This window comes from Xyrauchen texanus, chromosome 36 (assembly GCF_025860055.1).
Source record: "Xyrauchen texanus isolate HMW12.3.18 chromosome 36, RBS_HiC_50CHRs, whole genome shotgun sequence".
In the NCBI taxonomy this organism is placed as follows: domain Eukaryota; kingdom Metazoa; phylum Chordata; class Actinopteri; order Cypriniformes; family Catostomidae; genus Xyrauchen; species Xyrauchen texanus.
Genome location: NC_068311.1, coordinates 11,047,987 through 11,065,185, shown reverse-complemented (window position 1 = coordinate 11,065,185; position 17,199 = coordinate 11,047,987). Strand labels below are relative to the sequence as shown.

The 17,199-nt window shown below is 39.8% G+C and overlaps 2 protein-coding genes across 2 annotated transcripts; one reads left to right on the top strand and one right to left on the bottom strand.

Annotated features, from left to right (window-relative positions):
- The first annotated feature begins 417 nt into the window (after positions 1-417).
- Positions 418-1,380, top strand: LOC127629492 (olfactory receptor 2AT4-like). Its single transcript, XM_052106585.1, has one exon. It carries the CDS (start codon positions 418-420, stop codon positions 1,378-1,380), a length of 963 nt encoding a protein of 320 aa, XP_051962545.1.
- Positions 1,381-9,557: 8,177 nt separating this feature from the next.
- LOC127630061 (olfactory receptor 52E8-like) lies at positions 9,558-10,538 on the bottom strand. The gene has a single exon (XM_052107469.1). It carries the CDS (start codon positions 10,536-10,538, stop codon positions 9,558-9,560), a length of 981 nt encoding a protein of 326 aa, XP_051963429.1.
- Positions 10,539-17,199: the final 6,661 nt, after the last annotated feature.

Here is a 17,199-nt window from a genome sequence, read left to right as displayed (position 1 = left end):
ATTTTGAATTAGTTTGTCTCAGGAATAGGTGATTTACATTGCAAATCATAGTAGATAGAAAGAGTTGCTGTTATTATCCCTAGAGCCTTTGCGTCAGCTGTGTTTTACGTCACGCTCTTTTATGTATCTTCATTGAAGATATAAAAGAGTTGCCTGATACCTGGGACATGTGTGTGTGTGTGAAACTGTATGTACTTGAAAGTACCCTATGAAAGAGGTATGCAAGCTCTGTATGCCTTTCATTTCAATTCTTTGCTATCCGGTGTCTGTCTGATGTCAGTATTATACAGCTTTTTCTTTGTCTTTTTGAAAAATATCTGAATATTTTTGCATTGCAATTGTGTAGTGTATTAATACTGGGATTTATATGTTGTTTGAATTCAGAGCTGTAAAATTTCTCTGAAGACATTCGTCATTATGCCTGCTGGAAATGTAAGCTTTATAAAGGATTTTTACATTGTCGGCTTTCCTGGACTTCAGCCTCATTACTATGGCCTTGTATCTGCAATTCTATTATTTGTTTATGTGTGTACAATGGTGGGCAATGCTGTATTTTTTGCATTGTTTGTAACATCTAAGAGTCTTCAGAAACCTGTATATTATTGCGTTATAAATCTCATTTTGTGTGATGTTCTATTCACCACCACTACATTGCCAAATATAATTAGCAGGTATTGGTTCAGAGATGGCACCATTTCATTCTTGGGCTGCTTTCTTCAAATGTTCTTTGTGCATTATTTCGGCTCAGTCACTGCACGCCAGTTGGCAGTCATGGCTATAGATCGCTATACAGCAATATGTTTCCCGCTTCGATATCATAGTATCATGACAAACAGAAATGTACTCATTCTGATCCTTGGCTCTTGGATTTTGGGTTTGGTAGGTCCTTTGATGATGATCATTCGAGCGTACCCTCTCCCTTATTGTGCAGGAAACATCATTGTGCACTGTTACTGTGATCATGTTGCAATTATAACACTTGCATGTGCTAACATAGAAGAGTATACTTATCCAGCTTTCATTAATGCTATGGTTGTACTACTGGGCTCACTTACCATTATTGTTTTTTCTTACTGTGCAATAATTGTGGCAGTTCTGCGTATATCAAGTACTCAAGGAAGACTGAAGACTTTCTCCACCTGCAGTCCTCAGCTCATCATAATTGCTCTCTTTTTCTTACCCAGGTGTTTCAATTATTTATCAGCCATTATTAATATTAAGTTCAGTGCTGATTTGCGAATAGTCATTGTAATGATTTATAGCCTGCTTCCGCCCATGATTAATCCTCTCATTTATTGTTTAAGAACAGATGAGGTTAAAAAGGTTTTAATAAGTCATGTCCAAAGGAAAAAAATATGCAATAAATCCAGGCTGCACTGATGTGCCCTGCCTATTTAATGTTGTCTGCAGTTTTTTTAGATTTGTGTTTATTTTATGTTTATTATTATTTGTTTCACATTGCACAGCACAGCCACATATTTAGACCTGTTTACCTGTATAGAGGAATTAATTAAACAGCATTAACTTTTATTTTATAGCATTTATTTTTATTGCATTTATGAAAGAGACATTTTGTCGATTGCATTTATTTTTATACATGAAATTTGTGCCCTAAAAAGTCTTTTAATGTATAAATAGTATAAATGTATAAATACTAAATTTCCATGAAGTAAGTCACATGTAACATTGCACATGATCTACAGCATCAAATTTAAAATTCAGAGACACAAAATATGTTTGAGAATTTTAGGAAATAGTATGGTAAGATGGAAATTTATGCTAATTTATTATTTTGGACACTCTGTATTTTTTGTGGGATATAATTACATAATTATACAACATTTTATAATAGACTGTCATACAAGCATCTTAATTAAATCTCTTAAAGACAAAATATAGTTTTTTATTACACATATACATACATTTTATCAATACATTTGTGTAACTGACACTTTTTCATTCTAAACTTGTAAATAAATAAAATATATAATTTGTATTTTAAATCCATTTACAAAATCTAAAACAATTTCTAGAGTACCAAATTATTCTGGGCCCCCAACTCTATATTGGTGTGGGCACATTTAGAACCCCTAGAATCATTACCACCTTTCACTGCATTATCTATAGTCCTGAAACATGGTAGCAAATCCTCCTTTTAGAGTTTTGATAGCTTTTTTTCAGTCAGAAAGCTTAAGTTCCCTATCTGTCACTCACTCGATGTTGTGTTGATGTAGTGACTCTAGGGGTCACCCTTGGGAGCCCCAAACACCTCTGATCTTTGAGAAAAGGCCAGTGGCAACACTGGCTCCACCACAGTAGGCCGGCCCCGGTGTGGAGCCACCCGCAGGAAACAGACAATAAGGACAGTTTAATTTAGTTCATAGCTCACATATTTCAAGACCCTAAATACCCTACATCATGATCACTCAGTCTAGGGCTCCCTCTATGAGGCACCTATATGCCTTGAAGTCAGCTGTTCGCTAAGTGGTGTTTTACCCGACGCAAAGACTCCCAGAGATGTGCAGTCAGGTCAGTGCTTTCCTTACTGCAGAAGAGGCTGGAGGGGCGGCTGTCCCCCTCCACCTTGAAGGTGTACGCGGCTGCTATAGCGGTATACCATGATGCAGTTAACGGTAAGTCTCTTGGGAAACACAACCTGGTCATCAGGTTCCTTAGAGGCATGAGAAGGTTAAATCCTCCCAGATCACGTCTCATCCCCTCTGGACCTCTCCGTGGTCTTTTGCGGCCTTCGGGTGCTCCTGGAGTCAGTAGAGCTAAAGGCAGTCTCCATGAAGACTGTCCTCCTGACTGCATCACTTCCATCAAGAGGGTAGGGGACCTGCAGGCATTCTATGTCCACGTGCCTGGAGTTCGGTCTGGAATATTCTCACGTAGTCCTGAGACCCCGACCGGGCTATGTGCCCAAAGTTCCTACGACCCCTTTCAGGGATCAGGTGGTGAACCTGCAAGTGCTGCCGATGGAGGAGGCAGACCCAGGCGTTGCTGTGTCCGGTGTGTGCTCTTCACATCTACTTGGATTTCACGCAGAGCTTTAGAAGCTCTGAGCAGCTCTTTGTCTGCTTCGGTGGACAGCGGAAAGGAAGCACAGAGGATCGCTCACTGGGTTATCGATGCCATCACCATGGAATACCATGCCCAGCATGTGCCGCCCCCTGTTGGCCTGCGAGCCCACTCTACCAGGAGTGTTGCGGCTTCTTGGGCGTTGTCCCGCAGCACCTCTCTAGCAGATATCTGTAGAGCTGTGGGCTCGGCAACACCTAATACCTTTGCAAGGTTTTATAACCTCAGGGTTGAGCCAGTTTGTCCCGTGTGTTATCAGGTGACACAAACAGTTAAGTTCAGGTAAGCTGTACCGTTTGCGCATAGCGCCTTTCCCCTCCCTTGAGGTGAAAACGTGCGCTTTCTTCCCAGTTGCGTTTGCAAAAAAGTGTGAACCCTGGACGTTCTTTGTCCTTAGCCCAGCAGCCGATAAGTCTTCGGAGAGGCTCGCCGCTGCCCCAGTACGTGCATCACTTAGGCCCCTGTACTGTGGTAAGTGCTCCACATGTACTGTTGTCTCCTTAGGTAACCCCGTGTGATGTATATTCCACTAATGGATTCCCTGCTGGTAAACAATGTCTTCCTTGGGCAGAGGGCCCTGTGTCCTTGGTCACCGTGTGTGTAGTAACACCTCCCCTCCTTGGGTAGGACCTACCCCGGTGCCTCTCCGCATGACGTGTTTCCGCTCCAACCCGGTAAGACAGTGTGTTGAGGGCAGTGGTGGCTCAGTGGTTGAGGCTCAGGGTTACTGACCAGAAGATCGGGGGTTCAAGCCCCAGCACCACCAAGATGCCACTGTTGGGCCCTTGAGCAAGGCCCTTAACTTCAGGTTGCTCTGGGGGGATTGTACCTGTAATAAGTGCACTGTAAGTTGCTTTGGATAAAAGCGTCTGCCAAATGCATAAATGTAAATGTATTCCACTTAGAAGCCCCCCCCTCGGGGCTGGGTGTGGTCTCCGCGGTGTCCTCCTCTTTGGAGGGACACCCCCCAATGTAGACCTTATTTGGCCCCCAGCTGAACAATTTATTCCTTTTACTTGGGGAGAATAATAGAGAGACTTCTGAGCAGTTAGCCACTCCCTGCGGTGCAAGGGACCGCTTCATGCCTGCCAGTGTGTTGGGGGTAGTTACGCGACATCTTGCTGTGCTGGCTACGAGGCACACAGTTTTGTCCGTCTTGCACCGCCAGTCTGCGTAACCCAGTTAAGCTCTTGAGGCATTTTCCATTGAGACCCCTAGTGTCAAATCATCGACACCACGTCAAGTGAGTGACAGATAGGGATGTCTCGTTTACTGATGTAACCTCCGTTCCCTGATGGAGGGAACGAGATGTTGTGTCCCTCTTGCCACAACACTGAACCAACCGCTGAAATGGCCGGGTCTTTGGTTCGGCTCCTCAGTGCGAAACCTGAATGTGTGTTTGCTGCGACGCTCCTTTTATACCTGGATGTCCGAGTGGCATGCAAATCCCACATGCCAGTTCCCATTGGCCTTTTCTCAAAAGATCAGAGATGTCTGGGCTCCCAAGGGTGAACCCTTGTGTCAACTGATCGACACAACTTCTCATTCCCTCCATCAGGGAACGGAGGTTACATCAGTAACCAAGATGATCTGCACTACTAGATGTTTTGAGTGTGTTTGTGGTAAAGGCTCAGAAAGAGTCAGTTCAGAAAAATTGCAATTCATTTCAATAAAACATTACTTAAATATTAACCTGTTGATGTGCGCCCCCTTTTTGAGCACATTTACTGGACCCTTTGGAGTATGGACACAGTTGTAGTATCTTTTGAAAGAAGACAAGTTTCAGAATTAATATGTGTTGTTATTTTTTTAAAGTTAGAGAAGCTGAAGTTTATAGTAATGGAAATATTTTGTGCTGAGCATGTTTTTATAATCTAAAAACAATAATAAAAGTGCCAAGACAACCCAGAAATGCAATGTTCTCAAAGCCACAAGTCTAAAGAAGTCATGTTTCAAATTTGAAGATGATCGAACATCTTCCTGCAAGCTCTTTTCTCTGTAAAATTGTACAATTAAGGCTCCGCCTCTCAAGACAACACAAAATCTGAACTCATATTATGAATATGTTTAAAATAGACTTTGGAGAAAAGCTTGTTTTGTTTATGAGAATCTAATATATAAGATCATCTACAGTTTTACAACATGAAAGCTGCTCAGATTGCATAGTTTGTTGAAGAACGTTGACGAAGGTTAATTCTTTCATGCGAGATCTCATGTAAACAATGGAGAATATATCAATATTTCTCAGATTTATCACTTTAATGGACAAAAAGTGCTATTAGATATTTTTCAATGAACTCTTGTCATGGACAATTGACCAAAGTGTGGTTAATTGGATTTATCTGGCGATTGCTTATTTTCATAATAAATGTATGAATTCCCGTTTTGATATTGCATGGTTTCATTTGTACTTCTGGCACAAATAACTAAATTGCTGTTTCTGGAGCATTGCTATTGTGAAACAGAGATCGGATATCAATGTTGAACCCTTAGACCTTTGAAAAGATGTATCATTTGTTAACATTAATTACATTTATAGACAGTAAATTATATATTAAATGTAAGCAGAATGACATCACCACCAAGTGCGGGCGATTGCGTATCAACAGGTTAAAACAGGGTGTGATTGATCTAATTATTAAATGATTTAAGATAAAGAAATAAACAAGAGCCCATTTCTTAGAAGAAAACCACTTAATCAAATAGGGGTCTTTTTTTAACCTCCTTCATGCATTTGTGTAGGTTTTTGGGGTCATACATGCTAGGGTTGAATCACTGTAACACAATTCTGTGTTATGATTGTGCACTTGAGGAAGATATTATTCCCTAAGTTACTTCAGATGTACTGTTCCTTATAGTGTTCCATGAGCTTTCAGGGTTATCAGGGTTAGAAAATCATACTCAAGTAGAAGTACTGTTACTTCTCAAAAAATGTAGTGTGAGTAAAGTAAAAGTAACTGTCCTAAATCTACTCAAGTAAGAGTAAAAGTGTAGCTCATTTAAAAGTACTCATTAGTAGTGAGTATTGGGTACTGAGTTGCAAAACAGATGCCCCATTTTAATGAACACTGTATGCTAACTTTTAAAATACATCACTTATCTATGATAAACACTACATTAATCTGATTCCAAAAAATAAAAGGGAGACATGATAACAGAAATGAAAAGATTAAAAAGTTATTTTCAATACACTGATCAGCATTTTAAATCATAATGTTTAACAATTACATTAAAGTCAGTTTATGTGTAGGGTCTAAATATTTTCCTTAATGCCAACAGAGCGTTATTGTTGTGCATAAAACATGTTCAAACAATGCAAGGAATGCATAAAAAAAAAATGCTAAATGAGCATTTCACGTGGCACATCATGTCCTGCACAATAGAGGAGATAGAGCAGGCATGGGAAAAGTTGTTTGGTACAGGGGCTACATCACAAGGAATAATTCAACCAAAAATGAAAATTCTCTCATCATTTACTCACCCTCATGCCATCCTGGATGTGTATGACTTTCTTTTTTCTGCAGAACACAAATTAAAATTTTTAGAAGAATATATCTGCTCTTTCTGTCCATACAATGAAAGTGAATCTGTGCTAAAATATTGAAGCTCCACAAATCACATAAATCAGCATAAAAGTAGTCTAATCCATGTGCCTCCAGTGGTTTAATCCATGTCTTCAGAAGAGATATGATAGATGTGGTGATTAATATTAATATCAATATTTAATTGCTTTTTTACAAATTCTCCTCCCTGCTCAGTCAATTTCCACTTTAACTTTCACTTTCTTCTTGTGTTTTGGTGATTCATATTCTTCATGCATATCGCCACCTACTGGGCAGAGAGAAGAATTTCTAGCACAAATTGACTTAAAAATTCATCTGTTTCTCACCCACACCTGTCATAAAATTTCTTAAGTCATGGATAAAACCACTGGAGTTCTATGTATTACTATTATCTGCTTTTATGTGCTTTTTGGAGCATCACAATTTTGGCACCCCTTCACTTATATTGAATGGACCCACAGAGCTGAAATATTTTCTAAAAATCTTAATTTGTGTTCTGAAGAAAGAAAGTCAAAGACAGATGGCATGAGGGTGAGTTAATGATAAGAGAAGTTTCATTTTTGTGTGAATTATTTATTTAAGTAGCACATGGGGTGCCACAATGTCCTCCTTTTGAGATACAACATTGATTTAGTTCTTGTATTTTTAATCCCAGAAATAGTTGTGTTCTCATTCTCATGCATGATGCACAATTTTCTGACATTTTGACTAGTGGAATATTCTGCTGAAGTATTGCTCTGCAAATGTTGATACTTTTCTATCTTTATAAAGGCTAAACATAATTATAAATTATTTTATCATATCTACTTTCCTGGTAATTTTTTATACCAATTAAGGTCTACATCAGGGGTCAGTATTAATAAAAAATTAACAATATTTTCAAAACATATTTAAAAATGTCACTGTATAATTCTATTACGTTAATACTTTTAAAGCTACTGAAGTTATTCAGCACTTCAAGTCTGACATTTTGATGCAAATACGCTTTTTGTCCCAATGTTTAAATTTACTTTAGACACAAACGACTGCGTTTACATTAAATCCACATCAAGACGGGCATTGGCGGAATTATAAAACGTATTTGACCATTTAGATGCATAACTGCATTAGCGCTCAAACATTAGCCGCCTGTCAATCAAACAGCACGCAGTGACAGACGTAGGGAAATAAAAAGTCAATCTTTTATATTTCATCTAGATCAACCAATCAGTGGTGCTCTTGCTATCGTAATGAACACCCCTGTTCTAGATGTAAAACAGGTTAAATATAGAAAACTACTCAAAAGGTTGATCACGGACATCTCTCTTTTTTCCGATAAACATCTAGATAATTTTATTGCCCAGCCCTATTGATAACATTGCATTAATCTCTCACAGCAGCCCAATAATCTCAGTGATAGATAGTTAAACTACATGCTACGTTAAAGACACACAGATTCTAGCAAGCAGAAATATGACATTTACCTTGATATGTTTCTTCAAATTAGAGGCAGGATTAATGCTGATATCTGGCTTGAGCAAGTTAAACTCACATGACATGATCAAGCAATTGGCCTTTTTCGCTGCGAAAAGCCCTTCCAGGTGCGGCCGGTTAAGTTCATCTGTAAACTATGCTTGAGGCATCCATAACAGATGGTGCCAAATCTTCAGCTGCCATTCAAGTTTTTTACATGTGATTTGATTTGTCACGAGACTTTCCCTCGCCAATCATGTTGATAGATAAAAATAAAATCAGAACAGGGAAGTAGCAAACACATATGGTGGGAAAATAGCGCAGTGAAAGTACAGTTACAGCACTTAAAATATACTCAAGTAAAAGTAAAAGTATACATTTTTTAAACTACTTAAAAAAGTAAAATTCTTGGTGAAAAGTAGTTAATTACAATAACGTGAGTATTTGTTATTCATTACTTTACACCCTTGAGGATTCCAAGAGAATATTTCTAGCTGATGTGTTAGAATTGATACATAATATATGCAAGCATTAGACAAATTTGAAAACAAACAGGCTATAAAATGTGTCAGTTTATTTCACTTAAGTTAGACATAATGCATTATTTCACATATTACAAATTACAATGGTCCCGGGGTAGTGTTACAACAGCACCCATCATGGGGACAAAATACATTAGAATTGAAAGATGGAAATGAAGTACAGGATTTTCTCAAGATTTCTGTTAATTTTGCATATCAAAGTCAATTTGGGTCCATGTTTTATTTTATTCATTATTGCAAAGGAAAGAAACATGAGAGACACAATTTACAGCAAAGGTATCACAACAGAGACACAATAAAAAGAGTTGTATCAGCAGAGCTCAGACAAACATTTTAATGTCATCTTGGATTACACAAGGAAATTATTCTATTTAATTTACATGGTCATGGGTTCATTGATACTGGAAAAAATAAATAAATAAATAAAACAACATCCACAAACTTTAATTTAGGACTAGAGTGAAAATAGTTTATGTAAGATTCTAGAGCAGCATGAAATGTCGAGTTGTACAGATTTGAAAACATACACCTCGTGACAATGATTTGCTCGCAAACGTTTTTCAAACATCTTTGGAAACATATAGTCTTTCTCCACTTTGTTTTTTGTGGGGTCAGTAACTAAAGATATATGTTGAACAACTCTGATGCTTAAGATATTAGTGAAAGAATGAATGATGCATTTATGTTGCATTTAGTGAAAGAAGACTATATATGCCCTGTTGTCTTCTTACACTTGAATTAAAGGCCGTTCAGCAAACAACTGGACAGAGAACCATATCTCATCTGTAGTTATTAGCTAAAGTCTCTATTTTCATAAAAAATTACATTAAAAACACTTGACATTAGGGAGAATTTGTTATCACATTCATACTACAAATAATTCATCTTTCAAATATAATTTAATTCATAATGAAATGAGTCATTTTGGAATACTCTCTCTTATTGGTGCAGATCTGTTTTTAAGGACTTTTCGAATTAAGTCTTTGATTTCAGCTGTGTTTAAAACATAAATAATAGGATTTAGCATTGGTGTAACAGCATATGCCAGAGATGTGCTGATGACTCTCGCATTGGGAGAAAGAGAAAGCATGAGTGCAGCTGTGTATGTGCTGATAATGGGAAGAAAAAAAAATCCTACTAACAACAGGTGAGAAACACAGGTCTTCAGGGCCTTGAAACGCCCTTCCCAAGTTGTAATTCTGCTTACGGCTAAAAAAATACCAAGATATGACAGAACTATAATGATCAATGGTGCTACAAGGCATACAACTGTGTTGAGGATTCCCATGAAAATATTAATGCTATTGTTATTACATGCCAACCTATAGACTGGCCCATGGTCACAAAAATAACTTTGTATCACATTGGATTTACAGATTGAAATTCGGGTGATCAAAGACACTGTCAGTGCTATCAGAAAAGTATTAAATGCCCATATTGCTGAAAAAATTACAGACATACTGGTATTATTAACAATGGCATGGTATCTTAGTGGCAAGCAAATTGCAATGAAGCGATCATATGCCAGGACAACAAGTATAAAACTTTTCATAGCATTAAAGAGGAACACAAAAAACATGTTTGCCAAACAAGAATTGTAGGAGATGTACTGTGACTCAAAAAGAAAAGTTTTCATCATGTTAGGAATCAGGGCATTAGTTTCACCAATGTCAGCCAGGGCCAAGTTAAATACACCAATGTACTTTGGACTGTGCAGACTCCGGCCAAGAGCTATAATGACAAGAACTACAGAGTTCCCAATTACAGCAATAATATAAGTGAAAAATAAGAAAAGATAGTAACAACTGCTGTATGGTATACCTGAAAGTCCAGTGATGAAAAAGTATTCAGGATGCACAATGGAGATATTTTGAGAAAAAGTGGCATTTATGGTGCTCATGGTAACTCTGCATTTGATGTTCTGCCCAAGCTGAAAATAGAAATGGCCAGAAAGACATAGTCAAAATGTTTTTAAAAATTATTTTTTTTAAATCCAGGGATTAAAAAAAGAAACTGATAATTTCACATTTGTTACAACTTTTTTCAAATCCTGGAAATATACATTTACAACATGTACACTTGCAAACACAACATAATATTGGAATCACAGACCTGTATACATGAACATAAAGATACTTGAGCAAACAATAAAAGTTACTGTTCAGCAGTTGGTGAACTTCTTGAATTACTCAGATGTAAAAACAAAGATTTTCCTTAAACCCTCATTCCGCAAGGATAATTGGATTTCTGTGTCAGTTGGAATCCACCTATAAATCTTCAGATACATCTCTTGAGAGCATTCAGACAGTACAATGATGTAACACTTGTTTGTTGTACCAAATCCTTATGGAACTACAATAGTTTGGAAAGATTTTAGTTTACCGTTCATGCTAATGCCATAAACGCCAAAAAGGAAACACCTAAAATCTGTTTATATTATAAAACATGTTGTATATTTTAACTTTATAATTTATGTTTAAACTTTACATTTGCTAAGGCTAGTTTTACATTGTGCCTTTTTTTAAATCATCGTTTCAGACATAAAATTGTCTTGTGTACTGGAATTTGTTCTCCACAGGGTTGGCCTTCATGGATTAATCCCCCTGTGTGTATTTTCCACGGTACGGTCCCCCTGCCGGCGGACCCGCGTCTCCCTTGGGCAGTCCCCTCTGCCCCCCAGGTCGCTGTGTTTGTAGCAACTCCTCCCCCGCTAGGTAGGATCTACCACTGTGGCACTTCCACATGTGGCCAGAAAACGGATTGTGACGTATTCGCCACATTTAACCTCCCCCCAGCCTGGGCAGTATGTGGTCTCCATGGAGTCTTTTCACTCTGAAAAAATAGGAGTTGTAAAAGAAGCCTTCCCCGATGCGTGTTATAGCGTTAAATGGCCCCAGCTTTAACTGAGAAACGCAGAGAGAGAGGAAAGGCGTGGCTGGTGCGGCCTGCTCCCATGCTTGGCAAATCGTTTGTTCCCCCCACCTCTGGGGATGCCGGGAACCTAAAAACTTTTTTGGGGGTGTTGGGGAAGGGTACGTGCAGTCTGATGCAGTCTGCTGCTTTGGCACGCAACCGTCTGCACGCACCAGCATCAGTAGCTCACATGCATGGTACATGGCGTGATTGAATAGGGACCCCTATTGTCGCTTCATTCAACACAACGTCGAGTGAGCGACAGATGGGGAACGTCTAGGTTACTGTGAACGAGACGTTGTGTCCCCCCGAGCCACTGTAAGCAGTGGCAGTTCTAGACCACAGTAACTGGGAGGGGGCCAGGCAGGAGCCACTTGTGCTTTTAGGGGGCACACATTTAATATGCATTTTAACCTACTTTCAGGATTATTTCAAGTCATTTTTTACTGCAATCTCTAGAAGTAAGCTAATAAAACAATTTAAAATCAAATGAATGTTTCATGTTCATTTATTTCACAAGTAATTTTGTATTGTGATATCACATTTTTAGCATCCAAGCACAACTAGCCAATTTTTAGCATCTGAAAAATATATATGACAAATCTAACACATATAGACACTTATATAACACAAATGTATATAACAAAACAAACATATCCACAAATCAAATTAGGCAGTCATCTGGAAATGTGTTCGATAATCTTGGCTTTTAGCTTTTATTTATAAAAGCTGTATTCTGCTATTTCTGTGGTTCCTTGCAAACACATCAACAAATTCTTCAAGATTCAATTTATTTGCACGCTTGGATTCAATACTCAAAACACCCAAGTTGCTAACTCTCTCATCTGCCATAGTAGATCTCAGATGTGTCTTGACCAGTTTTAGAGTGCAGAAGCTCCTATTATTTGTGTTCTAACCATGTCTGCCAAACAACTCAAAACCTCATTCTGAATTGCTTTGCTGGTGTATTTGGCATTAGGATAGAATGCAACCAGAAAGAGTTTTGTCATGTTTGGCAATTGTTTCCAAGATTGCTATGAAGTTACCCCTGTTGTCTGACCGACTCATTGTGTCCTCTTCGAGCAATGTTCTGTGTGGCAGTTAGTGGAAATACTTCAGCTATTGTTTTCAAATACTCCAGATTTTCTTTAATCTGCTTGTCATGTTCTTTGTTTAAGGCATTTAGCAAAGTTCTGTTGTTTTTCACTGCTGTCTCATAGTCTTTAAATGCAACCATGGCTTGCTTGTGGTGCTCTGATCTTGCATGAATTGCAAATCCCCCTTCCTTGTAGGTTGCCTTCTTCCAGTTTTTAAAACCACTCTCAAAAACTGACAATGGGCTGTTGGGAGGTCTAAAATGTCGACAGGCGTAACAATATGCAGAGTCTAATATTCTGGAGTAGTCAAGCCAGGGATGAATCTTGTACCATTCTGCTTTGAAGCTCCACTTCCTGTCCCCCATCAGTGTCTTTGGATATGTTGTGAAGAGTGGCTGCACAGGTGGATGATCTCTACTCTTGGAGATATCTGTGTAAGATGAAAGAGTCACAGTGAATAATTATTTAGCATTCCATAGGTATAAGTCAAGCTGAAATGATTAAAACATAAATGTTTTTTGGAAAAACAAAAAGAGCTAAAGCTGAGTATTCTCATCTCAATCAGCCTAAACATGTATACAACTGGCCTATAGCGACTGACAATTTAAGCTCCTTGACAAACCTGACGGTTCAGATGAAGTGCTTGTAGATGCACAGGGCTCATCTTGCTCACACTCTGCCTCAAAGTCGCACTCGGCAGCCTCATCTCTTTTCTCTTCTTGTTCTAGATGTTCAGTGCTCTCACTCTCTACACTGTCCAGTGTCTGTCTGCTCTCTGCCTCCAGACCTGCTGACTCTCTCCACAACTAAAATACCTTGCTGATGGGATCTCTGTTCTTCTGGACTTTCTTCTTTCTCTAAGCTTTCATGTATTTCTGACTCTTTTTCACAAGCATTTTCTCTCTTCAGTCTTGACTGACCACTATTTTTATTTTTATTATTAAAGAAGGTCCTTTGGGTTTTTTTTCCTCTTCATTTTAACTACAAAGGGGAAAAGGATGAAAAGAGAAGCTCACTCAAAAATCCTATCATTATTTACAAGCCGTTTAAAACCCATTTTACTTTCTGTAGATATAATGAAAGGAAACATGTATAAAATAAAAGGAAATGGTGATTCTGACTGTGATGAACTGTCAGGCTCAAAAAGGGGGCAATAGAAAAAAAACTTACAAATAATCAATATACAGTATAGAATAAGTCATATTTATTCCTTTTACTGTGATTTTATTATATTTTGTCCTTTTTTGAGCATGACAGAACACGGATGACAGAAAATCCTGAGCTGACACGACATTAGAGTTAGAAAATAACAAGTACATTTTCAATTTTGGTCAGGTTATTCCTGGGGTCTGAGGGTGTTTTGGGCCCTGGAGAAGTTTTGACATGCCTTGACATTTGTCCTTTTTTCAGTTGCTTAATTACACATTAATGGCTAAAGTCTGATAACACTGTATTCAGCACAAACTGGGCTACGATAATATGTGAGCAACATGTATGTACATGTTTGTATTTTTGAGAAAATATCGTTTATGCATGTTTAAAAAAAAGAAAAAGAAAAAAGATTTAAATCAGTGAAATAACCCGCACACCTGAGACAAATATTTTTTTCGTAATTAAAAGTAGAGATTTTAAGCGTTCTTTAGACATATCTTCAGAAAGATGCTCACGGAGACTGCTTTTATTTTTTTCTTTATTTTACAAAAGCAAAAGTTTTTGTTGTTATTGTGAGTGTACACAAATAAAAGTAGAACATTTATAGTCTCTAATTATGTCTTACAATTATTCGTGTGCACAAAGTGATGGAGAATTTTACGTTGTTTTCGCTGTTATGAGGAAAAAATCAAGCCGGCGCGTGCGTCGACCCCAGAGGGTTAAATCTAAATTCTGGACATCTAACATCTCATTCACTGAGTGATTGACAAATCCTTCATAATGAATAAAAGACTTACCAGATTTTATCCTCACACTTTCATCTGCTTCACAGCACCTTCTAAAAAGACAAACAATTAATGTAGGCTTATATTTTCAAAAGCAGAAAATATAAGTTAAATATTACATTGTTATAAGAGCCTGACTGAAAATTACATTTTTTTAAGGTGTTACATCTGTTCTCTGGTAGCTGCTGACTCTTTGCTAAATTTGCATAGTCATGATTGCTTCATATGTAGTTTTAAAAAGACTAATATAAGCAACAGCGGACAATTGGTAGTTTAATATTATTTCTCACTACGTGAACATGACTGAAATTAAATATTTTTGTTACCTGTATCTTTTTTGGGAAAAGATGTGCAGCTCGTCTCTGAAGTGTGTGGTCTCTGCATACGGTTTCCTCTCGACATAAAAGTTATGGCACAATAAATAACTTTATTTCCATTACTGCCACCCACAGAACAAACTGCGCATTGCACCCAAAATTGATTGGCGTGATCCCATTCCAAATTTAGGGGGGATTTTCATTACTGCCGCCCACAGGACAAACTGCGCATTGCACCCAAAATTGTTTGGTGCGATACCATTCCAAATTTAGGGAGGCCAGAGGGGGGCCAAGCTTGTTGACAGGGGGGCCCCCCCCCCAGAACCGCCACTGACTGTAAGAGCCGAACCTTATTCTCAGCTCCTCAGTGCAAAACCTGAATGAACAGATGCACGATTCCCTCATTTTATACCCGTATGTCCGGGGGAGGGACATGCAAATTTTGTCTGCCAAATTCTCATTGGCCTTTTCTCAAGTTCAGAGGTAACCAAGGCCTTCAAGAAAGACCCCTAGTGTCACTTCATTCGACTCTGGGAAGCTCGGAAGGCGGAGCTCTGGAAAGCTCGGGGGGTACTGGCTCTTGGACGGTCATGGCCACTGGCACTGGCTCTTGGACGGTCGAGGCCACAGGCGCTGGCTCAGGGACGGTCGAGGCCACAGGCGCTGGCTCAGGGACGGTCGAGGCCACAGGCGCTGGCTCAGGGACGGTCGAGGCCACAGGCGCTGGCTCAGGGACGGTCGAGGCCACAGGCGCTGGCTCAGGGACGGTCGAGGCCACAGGCGCTGGCTCAGGGACGGTCGAGGCCACAGGCGCTGGCTCAGGGACGGTCGAGGCCACAGGCGCTGGCTCAGGGACGGTCGAGGCCACAGGCGCTGGCTCAGGGACGGTCGAGGCCACAGGCGCTGGCTCAGGGACGGCCGAGGCCACAGGCGCTGGCTCAGGGACGGTCGAGGCCACAGGCGCTGGCTCAGGGACGGTCGAGGCCACAGGCGCTGGCTCAGGGACGGTCGAGGCCACAGGCGCTGGCTCAGGGACATCAGAGGCTACAGGCGCTGGCTCAGGGACATCGGAGGCTACAGGCGCTGGCTCACTGACATCGGAGGCTACAGGCCCTGGCTCACTGACATCGGAGGCTACAGGCATTGGCTGGTTGGCCGTGGTTGGCGGAGGCTGGAGAGCAGAGGCCTTTCTTCTCCTCCTCCTCCGGGCGGATGAAGTTAGCAGCGCTGGTTCGTTGACTAAGGCAGGCATGAAGGGAAGAACCACGGGCGAATGGAGAGTTACCAATGTGGGGGGAGCTACGGGGTCCTCCTCGACGACGTCCACAGTGAACGACGAACCGCAGGCTAACAGGGTCTCCTCCACGACTCGCGGAGCGCCCAGCCGCTGCCGCCGGTGGCAACCGCTCCTTGAGTGCACCGCTCAGGTTGGCCCGAAAAACCCACCAGGAGGGAGTCTGGGAAGTTCGTGACCCTCGCCAGCTTGAGGAAATCACGGATGTGGTGCTCCACCGATGGCTTCCCTGCATCAAGCTGAGCAGACTGCAGTTGGCTTGTGAAACCGCTAGATCCATGGTTGGTCGTTCGTTCTGTTAGGAATGAGGCAGCGAGGAGAGAGGATCTAAATGCAGGCTTCTTTATTTATTAAACAAACACAAAACAAACACAAAGGAAAAACCCTCGATGGGGAAACAAACATAAACTAAGAACTCAGGCAGGGAAACACAGATCAGGCTTGACAACATTCAGCGAACAACAAGGAGTGAACAAAAAGCAGGGCTTAAATAACCAGGGAGTGATGACTGAATTAGACACAGGTGAGAACAATGAACAAAATGGCAGTGGTGATGGCAGGTGGATTTTGGGAAGTGTAGTACATTTAACAATGACAAGTGAAACCCAGGGCAGACAACAAGGGAATCGTGACAGTGTGAAACAAAACACTACAGTATAAATGAATTATAAATTACCAAATTAATTACTAAATTTAGAAATGACATTTATAACGAATTAGCCAATTTTAGATTACAGTCTTCCCCAGCTTACAAAAGAAATGTCCTTGTTTCTGGCATATTATACTTAATACCTTTCACCGCATTCTCATAGAACAACATAACATGAACAAGGAGTGCAGTAAGCAGTAATATGTGTGCAATACACAATTATCAGAGTCAAATAACAACAATTATTGCAGATTTTAAGAATCACATTCTTTAAACACAACACTGTATAACTAACTCCATTGTGAGCATATACTGTTCCAGTGTGCAAGTACAAAGAAGAATCAATAGGCATTA

Excerpts from the sequence above, each read along its gene's own strand:
- LOC127630061 (XM_052107469.1), bottom strand. The coding sequence starts at position 10,538 with ATGAGCACCATAAATGCCACTTTTTCTCAAAATATCTCCATTGTGCAT.
- LOC127629492 (XM_052106585.1), top strand. The coding sequence starts at position 418 with ATGCCTGCTGGAAATGTAAGCTTTATAAAGGATTTTTACATTGTCGGC.